Here is a 21,416-nt window from a genome sequence, read left to right on the forward strand (position 1 = left end):
GTGCTGCGCCACAGCAAGATATTGTTCACCATATTTTTTTTTGTCTGTATCCATGATAACATTGAAATAGATAGTACTGATAGCCATAAATGTGATTGTGGCAAACTCCAGGTATTGTTAGCCACAATGATGAAAACAGTATTTTATGCTGTATCACATGTTTATCTGTGATAACAATGAAAATGGTACTGATAATGGTACTGACAATAAAACTCCTTGGGTCGTGCTGATGGCATTGTGAGCTATTATAACATATTGTAATAATACATGTACATGTAAAGGCTTCTTTGTAGAGACCCCTGGTGCTGTTATTATAATACTCATTTCTTCATTTAAATTGAAATGAAGGCTAGCGGCACAGATCTCATGATTTTTAAGCCCCATTTGAATACAATACAGTACAACAGTGATTACCAACCAAAGGTACGTGTACCTCTACGGGTACCCGAGAACACTGAAGGGGGTACATGGAAAACATCTAATGATAGCAAATGTATGGAACATAGACACATTGAGATAGATAAGGGTCTATGGTGCATGAATGAGGAGCACTTACGGTTAGACTCACGGCTCAGGGGGGTACGCAAGACAGAAAAAAGGTTGGGAAACGCTGCGATAGAATATTGGAGCTGGCACAGTGGCAGTCACAGTCACAGACACAGACAGTCATTCCGGGGCAATCAGGGGAGATGAGCAGTGGAGCAGGCTGATTTGATCCCAACCATTGTTTCCATTCGTGATGCAATGCAGATGAAATTGAACACGCTTGATTTGATTTGTAGCAGCCCTGTTCTGTGTCGTGATGGTTATGATTGTGACATGGAAATTGGTCCGTTCTGGTCTGTTCCAAGTTTCCCATACAATAATCGGTAGACCGCTTCATAAGCCGGCATATCCTTTCCTTTCTACACTAGCTGTCTTTGCATGACTAAAACACTAAAAAAGATGGGAAATAAATGAAAAAAATAAATAAAAATAAATAAATATAAATAAATAAATGAAAAAATTTAATAAATGAAAGTAAATATTAATAGTAATGACTGCTTTCACATCCAAGTCTAGTCAAGTCAAGTCAAGTAGGTTTTATTGTCAATTTCTTTACATGCACTGGTCATACAAAGAATTTGAAATTACATTTCTTGCTTTCCCATACAGACATAGACTAATTAAGGTAAGGACATAGACAGTATAGACATAGACAGTACTTATACATGGACTTAAGACAGTGTGGACATAGACAGTGCTCATACAGACATTTAAAGTGCAAGACTGGACAACAGAAGACTTGTAGAGGACATACATTAAGAGGTATTTGTTGTGTTTTTTTGTGCTTTTCCTAAAAAAAAGTCATTTATAGCGTTCTGACATGGTAATAGTAGCATTTTGAAGAAAATAAATATAAAAAGGTCTGTCAAGTACACCAGCAGCAGTGTGTGTGTGTGTGTGTGTGTGTGTGTGTGTGTGTGTGTGTGTGTGTGTGTGTGTGTGTGTGTGTGTGTGTGTGTGTGTGTGTGTGTGTGTGTATGTGTTTAGTGCAGGTAGAAGGTGCGGTGTGCGTCTTGTGTGTGTGTTCGTGTGTCTGTGTGTGTGCGTGTGTGTTGTGTGTGTGTGTGTGCGTGTGTGTCTGTGTGTGTGTGTGTGTGTGTGTGTTTGTGTGTGTGTGTGTGTGTGTGTGTCAGTGTGTGTATGTTTGGGTTTAGTGCAGAAAGTGCAGTGTGCTTGTGTGTGTGTGTGTGTGTGTGTGTGTGTGTGTGTGTGTGTGTGTGTGTGTGTGTGTGTGTGTGGTGTGTGTGTGTGTGTGTGTGTTGTGTGTGGTGTGTGTGTGTGTGTGCATGTTTTGAGTTAGTGCAGGTTGAAAGTTCAGTCACAAGTATAGTAGTGCAGGTGGAATGTTCAGTCGCAGATATGGTGGTGGGGGATGGGGGGGGGTTGTCAGTGGCCTTGCTGGCTAGAGGCTGACAGTGGGGGGGGGGGGGGGGGGGGGGGGGGGGGGGGGGGGGGGGGGGGGGGGGGGGGGGGGGGGGGGGGGGGGGGGGGGGGGGGGGGGGGGGGGGTGGGGGGGGGGGGGGGGCGGGGGGGGGGGGGGGGGGGGGGGTGGGGGGGGATGGGGGGTTGTCAGTGGCCTTGCTGGCTAGAGGCTGACAGTGGAGGGAGAGTGGGTTGAGTGTTCAGCATCTTGATCGCTTGGTGCATTGTGCTGCTCGCCAGCCGGGTGGTACGGGAACGGAGGCGCCTGTACCTCTTTCCAGAGGGCAGGAGGCTGAACAGTTTGTGTGCAGGGTGGCTTGTGTCTTTGATGATCATCAGTGCTTTCCGGGTGAGGCGTGTGGTGTAAATGTCCTGCAGGGAGGGGAGTGGTACTCCAATGATCTTCTTCGCTGTGTTCACAACACGCTGGAGTGTCTTCCTGTTTTTCTCCGTGCAGCTTCCTCCCCACACTGTGATGCAGTTGGACACGACGCTCTCTATGATTCCTCTGTAGAATGTTGTCATGATGGAGGGTGTAGCACTTGCCTTCTTTAGTTTGCGCAGGAAGTAGAGACGCTGATGGGCCTTCTTCGCCAGTGATGTAGTGTTGGTGGTCCAAGAGAGGTCGTCGCTGATGTGCACTCCAAGGAACTTGGTGCTGCTCACTCTCTCCACAGCATCGCCGTCGATGGTCAGTGGTGGCAGTTGTTTTTGGACCCTTTGGAAGTTGACAACAATCTCCTTGGTCTTGTTGACATTCAGCAGGAGGTTGTTGTCTTTGCACCATCTGGCCAGCAGGTCTACTTCTTCTCTGTAGTGAGTCTCATCGCCCTTGGTGATGAGGCCCACCAGTGTTGTATCATCCGCAAACTTCACTAGATGGTTAGTGCTGTGGGTCGTTGTGCAGTCGTGTGTCAGCAGCGTGAACAGCAGGGGGCTGAGAACACAACCTTGCGGAGCCCCCGTGCTCAGGGTCAGGGTGCTCGAGGTGTTGTTCCCTACCCGTACTGCTTGTGGTCTTTGCATCAGGAAGTCCAGCAGCCAGTTGCAGAGGGAGGTGCTGAAACCTAGTTTGTCCAGTTTTCTGATGAGTTGTTGTGGTATTATGGTATTGAATGCTGAACTGAAGTCAATGAACAGCATTCTCACATATGAGTCTTTATTGTCCAAGTGGGTGAGGGCTGGATGGAGGGCAGAGCAAATTGCATCCTCCGTGGATCGCTTGGCTCGGTATGCGAACTGGTAGGGGTCTAGGGTGGGGGGTAGGGTGGCTTTGATGTGTGACAGGACTAGCCGTTCGAAGCACTTCATGATTATGGGCGTCAGTGCTACAGGACGGTAGTCATTGAAGCATGATGGTGATGATTTCTTCGGCACAGGTATGATGGTAGCAGCTTTGAAAAGTGATGGGATGACTGCTTGCTCCAGAGAGATGTTAAAGATGTCTGTGAAGACATCCTTCAGCTCTTCTGCACAATCCTTCAACACTCGGCCTGGTATGTTGTCTGGGCCAGTTGCTTTGCGTGGGTTGATGGTGGCCAGTGTCCTCTTAACACTGGCAGAGGACAGGTAAAGGGGTTGATCATGGGGGGGAGGGGGAGTTTTCTGTGGGTGAGTGTCATTTTGTGCTTCAAAGCGGGCAAAGAAACTGTTCAGGTCGTTTAGCAGAGAGGTGTTGTTGTCACAGCTTCGTGGTGCAGGCTTATAGTCCGTGATGGCCTGTATGCCCTGCCACAGGCTCTGTGCATCTCTGCTGTCTTTGAAGTGTGTTGTTATTTTGTCTGAGTATTCCTTTTTTGCTTTCCTGATGCCCTGGGACAGGTTAGCCCTTGCTGTCTTTAGGCCAGCTACGTCTCCTGCTCTGAAGGCTTTGTCTCTGGCCCTCAGCAGTCGGTGAACGTCTCCTGTGAACCATGGCTTCTGGTTGGCCCTGGTAGTGATGTGTTTTATTTCTGTAACATCATCGATGCATTTTGTGATGTAGGAGGTCACAGTGTCTGTGTACTCCTCAATGTCAATGTGATTGCTGTGGGTGGCAGTTGTTTTGAAAATGTCCCAGTCTGTGGTTTCAAAGCAGTCCTGAAGTCGTGAGATGGCTCCCTCAGGCCATTTTCTCACCTCCTTCTGAACTGGTTTGGTGAGTTTTGCCTTTTGTCTGTAAGCTGGCAGTAGCAGAATTGTCGTGTGGTCTGATGATCCAATGTGGGGGGGGGCTTTGCCTTGTATGCTCTCTTCTGATTTGTGTAAACGAGGTCCAGGGTGTTTTGTCCTCTTGTTGGGAAGTTGACATGTTGATGAAATTTTGGAAGTACTGTTTTGAGATTTCCGTGGTTGAAATCTCCTAGTACCACTGTGAAGGCGTCTGGGTGTGCATCTTGTTGTTCACTGATGCCCCGATGCAGCTCGTTCAGTGCCTCGCTTTTGACGCCATTGTTGTTGCTGGGTGGGAGGTAGACGGCGACTAATAGGATAGCGGATATTTCTCTGGGTAGATAGAAGGGTCGGCACTTGATAATCATGAACTCCACTCGTGGAGAGCAGTGCCTCTGTACTACCGTAGCATTATTGCACCAAGCATCATGTGTGTAGACACATATTCCTCCTCCTCGTTTTTTCTCTGCAAGGGCTCTGTCCGCTCGGTGGCACGTTAGTTGTTCCAGATGTAAAGCCGAATCGGGTATGCCGTCGTTCAGCCATGATTCGGTGAACACCGTAACGCAGCAGTTCCTCACGGTTTTGTTCGCTGATCTTAGTAGCCGTATGTCATCCATCTTATTGTCCAGAGATCTGACGTTTGCCAAGAGAATTGATGGTATTGCTGGACGAGTTGGGTTGGCTGCAAGCCGTGTCTCGACGCCACCTCGTTTGCCCCTTTTCCTAATTCTATGTACTGTAGTGTACAGTAAGCAAGCAGGGGTGATTAGCAGAGTGGGGCTAACAGTGAAGTCCCTGCTGTCTGCCTGTGTCGTTCTCCACAGACGCCTAATGAAGTTGAAAAGGGCTGAGCAGGGCCATGTGCTCCGTGCTCACAGCAAGAGTCCTTCTCTGTAAAGGCCGCCGTGAATTCATTTTGCCAAGTGCCCTTTGTGGAGAGTGACTGGGGGCCCAATCAGCGGAATAGGTGTCGCTGTCAAAAACCACGAGTCAGGGTGTCAGGGTGACTGAGCGATGCAGGGAGAGAGGGAGGGAGGGGGAGAGGGACACGGCTAGAGGAAGGGAAAGAGGGAGGGAGAGAAAGAGGGACAACGGGAAAGAATAGGGAGGAAGAAAAAGAGAAGAGGATGAAGAGAGAGAGAGAGAGAGGAAATGGACAGAGGGAGGGAGAGATGGATGGATGGAGAGGAAGAGGGGGCTGTTCCTTCCATCACTCCTTGAAATTACTATGCAGCATCTAGCTGACCGTTCCTGTGTTTGACCCCTCTGTCACTTTTGTTTTTTTGTTTTTTCCCCTCTCATTTTCTCAATTGCCCTCTCTTTCTCTCTCTCTCTCTCTCTCTCTCTCTCTCTCTCTCTCTCTCTCTCTCTCTTTCTTTCTCTCTCTCTCTCTCTCTCCTACAAGGTTACCCTGACCACCTGGTGTTCTCGGAGTTCCGCCGGCGATTCGACGTGCTGGCGCCGCAACTGACCAAGAAGCACGGACGCAACTTCATCGTGACCGACGAGAAGAGGGTGAGTGCCGCCTGGCCAACCGAGCCCAGTAAACACAAACACACGCACGCACGCAAGCACACACACACACACACACACACACACACACACACACACACACACACACACACACACACACACACACACACACACACACACACACACACACACACACACACACACACACATGCCCCTTCATCTCTCCTCCATCCATTCATTTCCTCTCTTACTCTTTCTTTCAATCTCTCATGCTCCCAACCCTTCTCTCTCTCTCTCTCTCTCTCTCTCTCTCTCTCTCTCTCTCTCTCTCTCTCTCTCTCTCTCTCTCTCTCTCTCTCTCTCTCTCTTCTCTCCCCGTCTCTGTGGTATAGAAGTCCCAGCTGTGTAATTGATTATGACTGTGCCGTGGGGTGAGGGTGCCATGCTGCTGATTAATAGACTGTGCTGAACGTGCGTCTCTGCCTCCTGCTCTCTCACACACACGCACAGACACGTACATTCATGTATACACACAAACACACACACACACACACAAACACACAAACACAGATACGTACACACATACATATGTACGTAGAAACATACAGTACATGCATACATTACATACATACTACATACATAGACATACTGTACGTACATTTATACACACTATGCACACGCTTGCATCCAACTCTTGACAGACCACAGAAACACAACATAACACGGTACACTGACACAGGCACACGCAGGCACACACACAGACACATACACACACACACAGATATTCACACCCCGAGTGTGCAGCCCCGTGACTGAGCTATAAAGCCCCTCTTAATCGTAGGTATCAGGCCCCCAGACTTCACCCCAGACTTCATCCAGCATCTGCAAGAACGCTAAACACAGAAGAGAGAGAGAGAGAGAGACAGAGAGAGAGAGAGAGACAGAGAGAGAGAGAGTGTAGAGGAGAATCTTCACACACACACACACACACACACACACACACACACACACACACACACACACACACACACACACACACACACACACATACACATACACATACACACACACACACACATTCTCTGCATACACACACACTATACTTTGCGCACACATACACGCACACGCACACACACACACACACACACACCCTTCCTTTGCATGGATCAATGCGTGGCTCCCGGGCGGGAGGCATATATTTTGGCTCAGATTTATGAGAGGAATTAGCCGTATTGACATAGCCATAGTTGACCTTTTCAAGTTACTGCAGGCGGCCCTCTCCCCCCACCGAGAAAATGAGCTTAGCAAGGGGCACATGCGAACACACACTTTGCCAGACACACATACACACACACACACACACACACACGTGCGCACAAACACACACAGAAATTAGACTCAGGCACACATTGTAGACACACACACAAACTCACAAAAATAAACAAACACATAGACAGACGACACATACACACTCACATAAAAACACATAAAGACATGCATTTCCCTCTCTCTCTCTCTCTCTCTCTCTCTCTCTCTCTCTCTCTCTCTCTCTCTCTCTCTCTCTCTCTCTCTCTCTCTCTCTCTCTCTCTCTCTCTCTCTCTCTCTCACACACACACACACACACACACACACACACACACACACACACACACACACACACACAAAGTGTTCTGTGGACTGATGCTGCACAGACAGACAGAGGATGATGGTAGGTGTAAAGTTATAAAAGAGTAGAGTATAGACTGAGTCGCTGCAGAGTTGGCTACACAAGTAGACGTCCTGCCGAGAGGATGAGAGGGGGAAGAGATTTCTCCCAGCTCATCTTTCACTAGGATATATACAGACGGGGCTGGGTTGAGATGGATACAGCTGAGAGGTGGGATGGTCAATTGCCATTGAGGGGCATTAGTCTATTTTATTGTTTTAATATTATAGCTGACAGGCACATACAGACAGACAGATGGACACCGACGGGAAAAGAAATAAAGACAAAAATATAGAACAAGACAAATGTGAGGAAAATAGAAAGGAACAAAAGCAGTCACCATAGTGGTTCGCACAGTATCTCTCTCTCTCTCTCTCTCTCTCTCTCTCTCTCTCTCTCTCTCTCTCTCTCTCTCTCTCCCCCCTCCCTCTCTCCCTCCCTGTCCCTCTGCTCACTGTCACTACTCTTGTTCATCCACTAAGACCTCGGACCAGATGCCATGGCCCAATCCCAGCTATTTCCTTTGGCCCACTTTGTCTTGCTTGTTTCTTTTGTTGTAAGGCACAGGGGTATTTGATCTTTTATGATGCCACTTTCAAAGAGATGAAACAAGGGTACAGACAGGCACACAATCACACACATGCACACACACACACACACTCACATATGTTACAGTACACACACACTCACATACAGTACACACACACAATCACATACTTTCGTACTCTCATTTTGTCTCACACACAATAATGTACATGTACCCACACACACACACACACACACACACACACACACACACACACACACACACACACACACACACACACACACACACACACACACACACACACACACACACACACACACACACACACATTGTTCTCACTAGCACACACACACCTGGAGCACACCACACGACACACCATTTTATTCCCACTTGACCCTGGTGTGTTTGTCTCCTCAAGTCCCCTGTGCAGCTGTGCTGGAGAGCGGGAACAGGATGTCAGCAGCTAGCTAGCTGTTGCCATAGCGCCACATTCATCTATTATACCACGCTCTCTTGAGGCGGCGCTAGCTGTCGATCTGTCCCAGCTCTGTCTGGCTGTCTGTCTGGGTTTATATCTCTCCCTCTCCTCTCCCTACTGTATATCCATCCATCTGTATTCAGCCTTTCATCTTTTTTATCACATTGATCCCTTCATCTGTCCGCCTGTCTGTCTTGTCCGTGTGTCGTTGCATCTTCTCGGCTGGCGACTGATCCCTCTCTTTCCTCTTGTGTGTGTGTTATTGCAGGCGGTGCAGGAGCTCCTGGAGTCTTTAGAGTTGGAGAAGAGCAACTACCACATGGGACTGAGTCGGGTGAGTAATGGGCTATCCTACTAAGAACTAAAGACTTGAGGTTAACTTAGAATAGAGTGAAGAACTTAACTCAGAAACGGAAGAAGGCACCTTTTTCTTTTTTTGTTTGTTTGTTTTTTTGGGGGAGGGGGTTGGGCCATGTCTACAAAGCAACATGTGTGGACTGTGTGTGAATAAGCTGAGACAATAAAACCAACCTTGTGAAGTAATACAGCTTTTCACAAATTGGCGACCACAGACAAAGTGATATTGAGATCACTTTCAGAATTATTTATAAACTATAGCAACACCTGTAATCTAAACAGCATTGATCAGATAGATAGGATGGCACACATTCTAATAGTGGTATACATCATGTTATTACAGTACCCTTTGTTCTTGTGCACTCTCAAATTTGTATTGACTGTAAATATAGGCTAGTTCATGTTCTGAAGAGACCTTTAGCAAGGCCACTGTCAGCTAAGACTGGATCTTGTTTGTCAATCATCAGAGCCTGTTCAGTGCTGCCTGGTACTGATTCTGTTAGCGTGCGAGTCCATAGTTACACACATACTGTGTTCCCCTCTTTCAAACTGCATTTTGTATATCCCTACAGAGCTCAGACATGAAGACCTCAATCAATTTTTATCGATTCCGTTGCTTGGCATTAACATACTTGTGCTGGGGCCGTACAGTAGGCAGGGCTGGGCAGACCACACGTGTGAGGCTGAGAGTCCAGCCAGCTAGTCAGGCAGGCAGGCAGCGGACGTTATGTGCGCAAGCCAGACAGATGGTATGATTTCCATTTAGATAGCGATGTGACATTTCGTGGCGGCGGCGCTCGGCACTAAGACAGGCTTTATAGAGGACGAGCTCCAGTGGATGGAGTGGTCTTCTCTCCTCCAGTGGGCCCGCGCGGCTATGAGGCCAAGCCAAGGCCAGAAGGCAAGCTCATATCTCTCTCTCGCTCTCTCGCTCTCTCTCTCTCTCTCTCTCTCTCTCTCTCTCTCTCTCTCTCTCTCTCTCGCACACAAGTACTCTCTCTCTTTCTCTATCTCTCTCTCTCTCATTCTTGTTATCTCTCTCTCTCTCTCTCTCTCTCTCTCTCTCTCTCTCTCTCTCTCTCTCTCTCATCTAAGCCTCTCTGGAAGAGCCGTTTTTCCATGGGCCAGCAGTCTTCCCCTCTTCCTCTTTCCCCCTCCTCTCCTTGCCATACTCGCTCCACCACTGCCTCAGTACCCCCTGCACGTCTTGTTGTTGGCAGCACGGAACCGTGACTTTTGGCAGGCCCTCGTTGGCGAGCCCACTCGGAGCGAAAGAGACAATTAAGCGTTACTCATCCTTCCCATGCCCAGCCAGCCAGCGTGCATCCAGAACTATCACCCACCAAACAACCAGGCACCCATCCGTCATCCCTGTAGCGCTCGTTCTCCCACCCCGATCACCAGGACTTCCAATCAGGCCAAAGGACAGGACACTCCCTGGATCCCCCCCGCGACCCAGGCAGCCTTTCCAAGTTTCTATTCCGTTCCCCCGTTACCAGGCTTCTCCAAGTTCTTTCCATTCTCCCACTTAACAATCTCCCAACGATGAAAGCCGAGTCTGTGCCTCTCTTTTGTTGTTTTCCTCGCACACCGTCTCTCTCTGTCTCGCTCTCTCTCGCTCTCTCTCTCTCTCTCTCTCTCTCTCTCTCTCTCTCTCTCTCTCTCTCTCTCTCTCTCTCTCTCTCTCTCTCTCTCTCTCTCTCTCTGTGACTCTCTCTCTCTCTCTGACTCCCTCTCTCTCCCTCATCCCCTCTCCCTGTCTTTGTGTCTCTCTCCTCTTCGCACAGAGAAGGGCAATTGATTTTGGCAGGCGCCGGCTCAGTGTCTTTGTTCGGCGCTCTCTGCCTTGGCACAAGCCGATAAAACCACAACAAACACTAATCAGCCCCAAAGTCCCACAACAGACCCTCCTTCCTTTTTTCTTTTTTCTTTTGTCTCGTTTTTTTTTGGTAAGAAAGGCAGCTTGGGTGTGTGCGTGTCTGCGTGTTGGTGTGCGTCTTGAAACACTAGGAGGCTGGGGCGGAGGAGGATAAAGTGTCAAAAAGAGCGACAGCGGGATTAATAACTGATTAGCCAAAGTTTGGAGAAGAAGAGATGCCAAGGACCGCGGGAGGACAGCGAGTTATTTGGACCAGAGTTGTCATTGGAAGTTAATTGTGCGAGTTAAAATTGTTATTTGAATCATAAGCAGAGGTGTCTGTGGGTCACGCAGTAGAGAGAGTCCATAGACCTACGTCGCCTGTGAACACTCCAAAATGCAAACCAGTTTCTGACCGACCAACTGCCATATCAGCGTAGTGACTGCACCAGAATGCAGTTATTTGAAATGAACATTCAAAATGGATAGACCGGTCCTTGTGTTCCAACACACTAGAATATAATTTTATTATTGGTGATGTTTACTTTTGTTTTGGTACTGGTGAATAAGGATTTCTCATTGGCTTTTCTCTGAGGTACAAAAGGTACTTTGCCACTATATGCCCTCTCTCTTGCACCTGCTGTGTATTGGAATAGCAAAAATGTACAGTTTGTGTTTTCTTGCATAGTTTAATCTGCCTTCATGGCCTTCCAGTTGTCCGCTTAAGCAAGTTACTGGTATGCAATACTAAAGCAAAGAAAGCTCCCGCACACTGTTCACATTTGCATGGTTTACTGCAACGTTTCGGTCTACTGACCGAATTGCTTGAAGTCAGTAGACAGAAACGTTGCATTAAACCATGCAAATGTGAACAGTGTGCGGGAGCTTTCTTTGCTTTAAAGTGTATATCGCAGGTTAACCACTACTTTGGATCAATGTGTACACACTGTATTCAATAAATGATCCACATATATAAGTCCCTCCAAAAACGATGTTAAACAACGATTTTTGTTGTTTGTTGTGGCAAATGTGGGTTTAACCGTAACCTGGCGACTACGTCAGGCGAGGCCATGGGTGAACGTTCTAATTTTATTTGCCTGGAATTACATAGGCGAGGTGACGATATAACGGCCGTGGCCTGCAGGCCTGTAATAGAAATCGCAACTGTAATCGTGCGGTTTTTCTCATGCAGGGCATTGTAACAACTTCCGAATGATTTTGTAACTTTTGGCCAACTAGTTTTAGTAGAAATGCTATTCATGCAGGGTTGCAAATTCTATGCGACATGGGCTTCTTTTTTTTTACTAGTCCCTTCATATTTTTGGGCTTGCTTTTAATCATGTTTAATGAACTGCCAATATCGTGTCAGCTAAATGCAATAGGCTACCTAAATTACAAACAGCACAAACGGGAAATGATCTGCGTAGCCTAAAATGTGGTGCTATTCGCCCGACTGGGGAGGGACTGTCCATGGTGCTGAAATCGCGTCAAACTTTTCCAAGGTGCAAAACAGTAGGCTAAAGTAGGCCTATACCACCCGAGTCATGTCGCTGTTGTAAAAATCACATTTTCAATTTCCTTTGACTGTTCTATAGAATTACATGCAACTTCAATAAAGGTCACCCACATGCGTATCACAAATCAATAGCATAGGTAACCCACGCGGCGGCGGGACTATTTCGGTTAACCTATATTCCTTGAAAAAAAAAAAAGTCCGAGTGTCACAAAAAAACTACACTGTCCGTAATTATAGGCCTACCAAACGAAATTATCCAATAGAAGAAATCAAGTCTTCAGTTTCAATAATCCACGTTGTGTGGCGCAAATGTAGCGCCTTCCAAGTCTCTCGCGGCCAAAAGTGACTAAGCTCACCTCTGATGATATAGCCTAGGCCTACTTATGTTCCAGGTTACTCACGGCACTGAGACGATGCAGGATAATCCATGGAAAGTCTTCAAGTAATCCAAACAGAGCGATTCAAGCAAGACAGTAAAACAACAATAGTCGCCAGATCAAACATAAATAGATAGGCCAATGTAGATTTGGTATGACGTTTGATAAAAGCATCTCATTCAGATGGCCAGGGAGAGAGGCAAACAATCTTTCAACAGCGTTGGCTGGAGCCTTCGAGTAGAGATCTTTTCAGTCTCTATTTTCCTACTACGCGCGTTGGATCCATGTTTTTAGATGCGTCCCAGCATCTCTATAAAAGGGTAGGCTATGTCTGTCCGTCCGTCTGAAACGCGTTCTTCAAATTGTTCCCTTCTGTGTCCACAAGGTGGGAGAGTTGACTATTTGGTCCGGAGCACGCAGCTGATTGCATTGTGAGACAAGTGCAGCGCGAGTACAATGAAAGTGCTGCTGCATTGAATAAGAAGCAGTGATAACGCGCCAGTTGCCCTAGCCAGGACAACTTAGGGGGCATTCAATTTTCGGCATTATTTTGCGTTTGGGCCGTGGGAGGCAACTTCGTTTCGTTTTCACCAATACCACTGTGAAGTGATGTTCTCGGACGTAGGCCCTATTGCAAGGGAGGTTCATTCGTTTTCTGCTGACGGCCGTGTGGACCGCACAGGTGCTTTCCGCTGTGCCCAGACAGATTGCTTTGCAGTCGTTTGAATTTGGTAATCTCTGGCACTCTTACAATGCAGCCGACTGCTTTGCACCTTGCCGTTAAAAAGTTTGGAGCGAATGATTCACCCAAACGGTTTTATTTATTTATTATTTTGTCGCTGTTTACATTTTTTCCCACTTGGACATGATGCTGAAATGTCGTGATAGACCTAGCCTACTAAAGGTTGATACTAACAATGTCTGGTAATTTGTAGTGTAGGCCTACTTGAAATTTGAAATCACATGGTAGGCCTACTTCTCCAAATTCAAGCTTTCGAGACTCGCACTTTGAGGCAAGCGCAATCATCGTACCCCCCCCCCCCCCCCCCCGCCCCCCATTTTTTTTTTTTTGGCATAGTTCGAACACTGGTTTTTACTGCCTCACGGTCACATGGCACCCTGTAGTGGTCATGATATAATATTGCCAAAGATATTTATTTTATACCCGTAAGGTATAATTCAATCACACAATGTACAGAATGCAGGGCTAACACTACTGCGGGCTACTGAATGGACTCGCCTGACGTCACACAATAGATTATAATTCTTTCTAACATGTTACTGAAAAGACACACTTTTCCCCATTATATTTAATTTTCTGATGCCCTGTTGCATGAAAAAAATGATGGATAATTGTTCAAGTGGTAGAACTATCAAAGGAAGTCCCTTATTTTGAATAAAAATTAACCTGAGATATACACTTTAACGTTGGTCACCTAGGGGTTCCACTCCTACGCACCTGACCAAGGAGGTGTGCAAGAATTCTTCACTTGCTAGAATGCAATACACCATAGGTCAACTATTCAGTCAAGTCACCTGTGTTACAAGGGAAATGTCAGGATCTTTCATTTTCACTCAGTCTGGAATGCACACCTCTAACGGCTGATGAGACTTCTTCAAATTACATCTGTGTAAGCCCCTCCACTTGGCGGCCATCTTGGCGACGCCTCGGAGCAGCTATTTTTGGCTATTTTCACTATATTTTGCATCTGTGCATGAGCAGCATTTGCTTGTGAGATGATTGGTGAATGCAAGTACAGCTCAGTTGACAATTGGCTCTTTTTGCCTGAAAGGTGGGAGATGTGCAAGCACACACCACATTGGTGCTACGAATCACCCCGTTTCATTTGGCTGTCTTAAGTCTTTCATCTCATGTAGAGTGTCTCTGACTTTTTTCTTATACATGGAGACTGATCAATTGAGGTGAGTGAGTGAGCGTGATGGATTGCCTCGACATTGAGAAGAAATTCCCAGAAAAAAAACCTTGATCAATCCCTGACTTCTGACCCTTCCCCCTCTGATGGCTTTGAAGCTTGCATCTATTCTGCATGTGCCCAAACAACAAGTGCCATCACCTGGCTTAGAAGCGATGATGCCACTCTCTGACCCAACACCCTCCTATGCCCGTCTCTCAACCACCACCACCACCACCCCTACGTCCACACCCCCCCATCGTATTCTCCTCCAGGCTCGAACTGGAATGTTCCGGGCCTCCCTGTTACCATGGTGACGAGGGAGAGTTCGCCCTCCGACCTCCTGGGCGAGGGGGACCCTTGTTCTGCGCGGCTGGCTGGGCCCGACCTTCTGCTGCTGGGGGGACACAGGAACAAACCATCCAATCAATCTCAGGCAGTGCCCACGCAACCACGTGTGTGTGTGTGTGTGTGTTTGTGTGTGTTTGTGTGTTTGTGTGTGTGTGTGTGTGTGTGTGTGTGTGTGTGTGTGTGTGTGTGTGTGTGTGTGTGTGTGTGTGTGTGTGTGTGTGTGTGTGTGTGTGTGTGTGTGTGTGTGTGTGTGTGTGTGTGTGATATGAAGACTGCAAGGCGCGATTGGTAATAAGAAAAGACCTCCTCGCATGTGCGGGTGCTCTCTATACTGTCTTAGCAGTGACAAACAAACACACACACACACACACACACACACACACACACACACACACACACACACACACACACACACACACACACAAAATGCACACTCACTCATGCGCCCGCACATGCATATAGATACACATACACACATGCGCACGTATATGCTCACGTATATATACACATTCAGACATAGAGCCACACATACACACAAGATGGCACACTTGCATGTGCACACAAACACACATACAGATGTAGAGATACACACACACACACACACACACACACACACACACACACACACACACACACACACACTGCATCCATATTGCCGCCCAGTTTCATCATCATGAACATGTTGAGCGTGGGCGACGGATCTATCAGACCGGCAAAAAGTATTCTCTCTCTCTCTCGCTCTCTTTCTCTGTCTCTCTTTTTTATTTATCTCTTTCTCTGTCTCTGTCTTTCCCCTCTTCTCTCCTCCCCTCTCCTCTCCTCTCCCTCTCCTCTCACTCTCAGCCTTACCAATATGATGTAATCTCTCTCCAAGCCAGAGCATGAAAGGGACTCTTCTCGTTTTGCCGCGATCCTCACATGTCGTGTACCATACAAATATATTTTCACAGACGCTCTGTTTTTTTTGTAATGCACCCTCAATGGCCAGAGAAAAGTCAGTAAGAGCGGGCTGAGGTGGGTTGGGTTGGGGTGTTTTTTGGGAGGGGGGGGTCGGGGGGGTTATGGAGCAAGTCGAAGGGGAAATGAGAAACTGCTTAACAGCTTTAAAAAGCATGAGGCCTGCAGGCACAACTGACTGTTGCTTCAAGACGTAGGTCGACCACACACACACACACACACGCGCACGCACTGTACAACACACATACTGTACACACATCGATAGGACTCGGGATGTAATTTGCTAAGTGCTGTGGATGAAACGGTCAGGGAGATGTGAACAATTCGCACCTCTCTGTATTTTGCCTTTCCTTCCCTTTTTTTCCCAATTTGAAAACGTATTTATTTTTCTGTTCATTCATTCTGCTCTCGTTCCCAGCAGCATAGTGGAGGGGTGATTGGCGGTAGGAGGATGGGTGGGTGGTTATCGGGGCAGGACCGGCACTAGGTATAGACAGACAAGCCGCTGGCCTAGGGCGGCAAATTTGTTGGGGGAACCCGAAGGCCCCACCGAATTAGAACGACAAGTGAAATGAAACATGAAACTTTACATTGACAGTGATGATTATCCATGGGCTTTTTAGTATACCGGTATGCATTATGTAGGCTAGATTAGATTAGCTAGATCAGATGTGCTCGATCAGATATACAATTTGTAAATGCAGGGAAAGGAAAGGGGGTGTTCGCCTAGGGCACCAGATTGACTAGAAACGGCCCTGTTTGTCGGCAGTGAGTACACCGTTCGGAACGGTAGCCACCGGAGTTTCACCCCAAGGCGGATCAATAGCTATTCAGCCCCGCACGATGGATCAGGGGGGAGTTTCATAACGCACGCAGTGTTATTCACCCATCTCTGATCTGACGGAGGAGTGTTTCACTGGGGCCTTTTAATAGGAATGAACATGGAGGAGGAGGAGGAAGAGGAGGAGGGGGAGGAGGTAGATGGAGGCAGATGGCTGTAGAAATGGAGGTGAAGGCAGTTGGAGAGGCTTCTGAGTAGAGGGGGTATTGGAGGAAGAGGAGGAGGAGTAGGAGGAGAAGGGAAGGAGGCAGGGGAGGAGGAGGTAGATGAGGCAAAGGTGGTATGGATGGCAGCAGAGAAGGCAACAAGTGGGAGGGGCCTTGGAATAGATAGAGTATTACAGTAGGACGAGGAGGAAACGGAGGAGGAGGTACTGTAGATGAGGTGGCAGCGGAGGTGGTACGGATGGGGACAGAGGAGGAAGAGAGGAGTCAGAGGTGTTGGAGGTGGAAATGAAGGCAGATGGAGATGCCTCTAGTGGAGGCGGTGGCTGAGGGTGAGGCAGTGGAGGTAGAAGTGGTAGAGGGGGTGGTGGAGACAGAGGTGGTGGATAGGGAGATATTGTGTCAATGGAATAAAGTCCTTTGTATAGTCAGCATAGTGTAATAGCTGTAGCGGTGGAGGTGTTAGAGGTTGTCACGGCTCATACAGAGTTGGGGAGCACCGGTTACTCCAGAGCAAAGTTTCTCAACCTTTTTTGAACAAACGCCCCCTGGACCTGATCATAAGCCTCCCAACGCCTCTTAACCACATCATATGCCTGCCAACGTCGCCCTTAGTTTAAAATGAAATGGACTAAATGAAATAACCCCCCGCCCTGCATTTGGAGCTTACCAACCCTCCTCTCAGTTGCCTCCTTTTCATATGTGCCATATAAATCCCTCAGCATTGTAACTGCAGTGTGATATGTGAGCTCAACAAAAAGTGCGGCAACATGGCAGCAGAGTACTATGGTAGAAAGCAAATGGATTGGAAATATCCATAATTTCCGATAAGCATCAGTGCTGTTTTATAATGGTCCAGGGCACACAGCATTTTAAAAGGCAGCGAGAACAGACAAATGCTGATTTGTACAGCTTTCAGGCATGGCCTTTTGTTTAAAATAAATGTGCTTTTTAGTAGCCTTCGGAGATATGACTAAGTGTACCATTGTATTATTGTTTTATAAATTGTCTGTACAAAAAAATACATTTTGTGTTAAAGTATTTAAATTTTAAAAATAATAATCTCTCTCTCTCTCTCTCTCTCTCTCTCTCTCTCTCTCTCTCTCTCTCTCTCTCTCTCTCTCTCTCTCTCTCTCTCTCTCTCTCTCTCTCTCTCTCTCTCTCTCTCTCCCACTTCTCCCCCCTCTCTACATCTCTCTTCTCCCTCTCTTTATCCTCCTCCTCCTCCTCCTCCTCCTCCTCAGGTGTTCTTCAGGGCGGGTATCCTGGCTAAGCTGGAGGAGCAGAGGGACCTCCAGACCAGGAGGAACATCACCCTCTTCCAGGCGGCATGCAGAGGCTTCCTGTCCAGGCAGGCCTTCAAGAAACGCAAGGTGAGTTCAGAGTGGAGAGAGAGAGAGAGAGAAAGAGAAAGAGAGAGAGAGAGAGAGAGAGAGAGAGAGAGAGAGAGAAAGAGAAAGAGAGAGAGAGAGAGAGAGAGAGTTGTGTATCGGTGTGTGTTTGTCAAGAAGCTCAGGCTGAGCTGTTTCTCAAGGGGAGTAACCAGAGAGGTCATATTGACATCGCTGGCAGTGATGCATGAAACTGCTGTCTTTTTTTTTCTTTCTTTCAGATTCTCCCATTGTAAAGTGTTGTGCGTCCGATATGGTGGCTATTTTATGGTGGTTATTATTAATATATTGTTGAGGCGCCACAAAGATATTCTGATTCCTCCCTTTAGAAAATCTCTGGTACAAGTTCTTGCATGGAAAAATATACATAGTTAAAAAGCATATCTTGTGGGAAGAGTTGGGCCTAGTCTACTGCATGTTCTGTCTCTACATGCACTGGGTGAGTTGAGCGTGAAGAGCGGAGAGTCCAGACTATAGAGTGTTTAATGTATGTGTATGCACCTCACGCACTGGCCTGCACTGTCTCCTGGCACCCGTCATCCACCGCTGTTTTGCAATTCTGGTTGAAGTCTTTTGGCCATATTTTTCGGTTGTGAATATTTTGGCTGACTGTCTGCTGGTTTTTGTTTTTTTGTCTCTACTCTTTTCAAAAATGTTCCTCTTAAGACGGTTGTTGTCAGGTTATTTATTTATTTTTCTGAAGAGTTTAATGTGTCACCCCCCATCACATGCTGTGGGTGTTAAGATGCATGACGCACACTTGGAAGTTCTCTCCATTTCAAGTGCACTTTGAGGGTTCTCCTTTTCACTTTTCCCTCGTTCATTCTGATGGTCCTATGGTAGAGTGCATCAGAATTTCATCACACAGCGTGACCTCTCGATCCTCTCTCCCTTTCTCTCTCTGTCACACACACACTCACTCACACACACACACACACACACACACACACACACACACACACACACACTTCCATTCTCCATTTTCTTTCACCCTCTCTCACAAACTATCCTCTCTCTGCATGTCCCATCTTTCTCTCTCTCTCTCTCTCTCTCTCTCTCTCTCTCTCTCTCTCTCTCTCTCTCTCTCCCTCTCCCTCTCCCTCTCAAACCCTCTCTCTATCTATCTATCTATCTCTCCCTCTCTCCCTCTCTTTCTCTCTATCTCTCTCCCTCTATCTCTGGCTTCATCTCTGTCCTGAGTGGTCAGATAGCGGTTCCATCTCCTGTTCTCGTGGGATCCGCAGCCTCTCCGCTGGGTCCCCTCCATCAGGGCCCTATCGATCTGCCCTGCCCGCCCGCCTGCCTGCCTGCCTGCCTGTCACTGCCCTACGCGCTCTGCACTGTCCATTAGTTTTCTATTTTTTTCCATTGTCCCCCACCCCACCCCACCTCGCTCCTCACGCTGCCACCCATTCTTTCAATCTCTGTTCAATGCACTCTCTTGCTCGCGTTCTCTCTCTCTCCATCTATGTTATCTATCGTTCTCTCTTGCTTGCTCTCTCTCTATCACATAGATGGGCACACACACGCTGTCTCTCTATCTCTCTCTCCTCTCTCTCTCTCTCTCTCTCTCTCTCTCTCTCTCTCTCTCTCTCTCTCACTCACTCACACACACACACACACACACACACACTGTTTTTTTTCACTCAGCCTCTCAGCCTTTTTTTCTCGTTGCCTCTCTTGTGCCTCTTTTTCCCTTTCTCTCTCTCTCTCTCTCTCTCTCTCTCTCTCTCTCTCTCTCTCTCTCTCTTTCTCCCATTCATCCCGCTTTTCACTGGATTTAGCTCTCTGCCATGGTGCACTCTGCCCTCGCCTCTCCACTGAACGTCCATTCATCCACCCAGCCACTCTCCACTCTCCACCTCTCCCTTGTACTGTATGTACCATCCCCTCCATCTCAATATGACGCCCACCTCAACCCACCCATCCTCTCTCCTCCCACACCCCTCGCCCCTGCATGTGCATGCATCACCCCTTCTCCACACACCCCTCTCCACTCTGTCCCCTCACCCCTCGCCCCTGCATGTACATGTATCACCCCCTCTCCACACACCCCTCTCCCCCTCTCCACTCTGTCCCCCTCTCCCCCTCTCCACTCTGTCCCCCTCTCCCCTCGCCCCTGCATGTGCATGCATCACCCCTTCTCCACACACCCCTCTCCCCCTCTACCCTCTCCACACACCCCTCTCCCCTCTCCCCCTCTCCCCCTCTCCCCCTCTCTCCACTGCATGTACATGTACAAACCCTGTATGTCCTCCCCCTCTCCCCTCTCTCCTCTACCCACTCCCTCTCCCCTCTTCCCCTCTCTTCCCCACTCCGTCTCCCCCCTCCCTCGCCCCTATCCGTCCCCTGGCCCTGCCGATGCATTCGCACTGCCGCGTTGTGTTACGTGTTAGGGCCTGGCCCGCCGAGCAGTAGCTGTTTGGAGAGCGTCCATACTCCACTGCTGGCCAGGACTAACAGCTGGCGGCTGCTCCCCTGCTCAGGGCATCCCAGGCAGTCCAGCGGAGGCAGCAGAGGGAGCAGCATGGAAGCTTAGTGTATTTATGTGGTCCCAAACAACGCTTTGACCAACCAGGAGGTCTTCTTCAGATTCCACAGATTCCTCCGTCAACTGAACATTGAACTTGCCTTTATCCTGCACCTTGACTGGGGATGTGCACAATATTTTCACCCTGTCTGGAAGCTGAGCACCTCTGTCTACCGATGACTTGGTCTGGACGTCCCAAGCAATGTATCAGTAGCGAGTTACAAGAATCCATTGGTATCTTTCCAGCTGTAAGGGCATTCACGTGACCCCCCCTCACCAGGGTTGTGTGAAAGAACACCTCACAGTGGCCCTATCCATCAGACTGGCAGGTTACCCGCCTGGTTAAATTGAGGGCCCCTTCCTGACGGACATCCAGGACGGACATCTCTACCGCTGCAAACCATCTGACTGTTGGACTAATGGACATCTACGTGACCCCACCAGGATAGTGCACGCACACTAGTCAAAACAGACCTGCAGCTGGCTGGATGGTTGACTGACTGGTCTCTGTAATGGGCTGCTGTTGAGAACATCAAGGGTTTTTATGCTGCTGCTGCCACCAAGCTCTGACGGATGTTATCTCTAGGCCTACTGTATGACTGTGTGTCTTTCAGCCACTTCAGCCTACAGATATTCCTCAGCCTCTCTCTGTGATTGCTGTCGACTTGCTTTTGAGCCTGTGCTTGGCTTTGTTCTCTTGGAGCGCGGAGATCCCGCTGGTTCTTAATCATTAAGAGCATCGTCGGTTGTTTTTGTAAGTACTGGAAAAAGGGGGCTGAGGCTGGTGGAGGGTGGTGGCTGGTGGATGATGCTCATGTTAGTTTTGGTGGAGAGT

At 48.1% G+C, this 21,416-nt stretch overlaps 1 protein-coding gene across 6 annotated transcripts in view; it reads left to right on the top strand.

The window, feature by feature from the left end:
• Positions 1-21,416, top strand: part of myo18ab (myosin XVIIIA b) — a 215,723-nt gene that overhangs the window by 124,343 nt on the left and 69,964 nt on the right. For all 6 annotated transcript variants that reach the window (XM_063204850.1, XM_063204851.1, XM_063204852.1 and 3 more), the window contains 3 exons: positions 5,528-5,637; positions 8,595-8,660; positions 17,905-18,033. In XM_063204850.1, the coding sequence (XP_063060920.1) occupies positions 5,528-5,637; positions 8,595-8,660; positions 17,905-18,033 (305 nt within the window). The remainder of the gene's footprint in view (positions 1-5,527; positions 5,638-8,594; positions 8,661-17,904; positions 18,034-21,416) is intronic.

The sequence above is a fragment of the Engraulis encrasicolus genome, chromosome 8, assembly GCF_034702125.1.
Source record: "Engraulis encrasicolus isolate BLACKSEA-1 chromosome 8, IST_EnEncr_1.0, whole genome shotgun sequence".
In the NCBI taxonomy this organism is placed as follows: domain Eukaryota; kingdom Metazoa; phylum Chordata; class Actinopteri; order Clupeiformes; family Engraulidae; genus Engraulis; species Engraulis encrasicolus.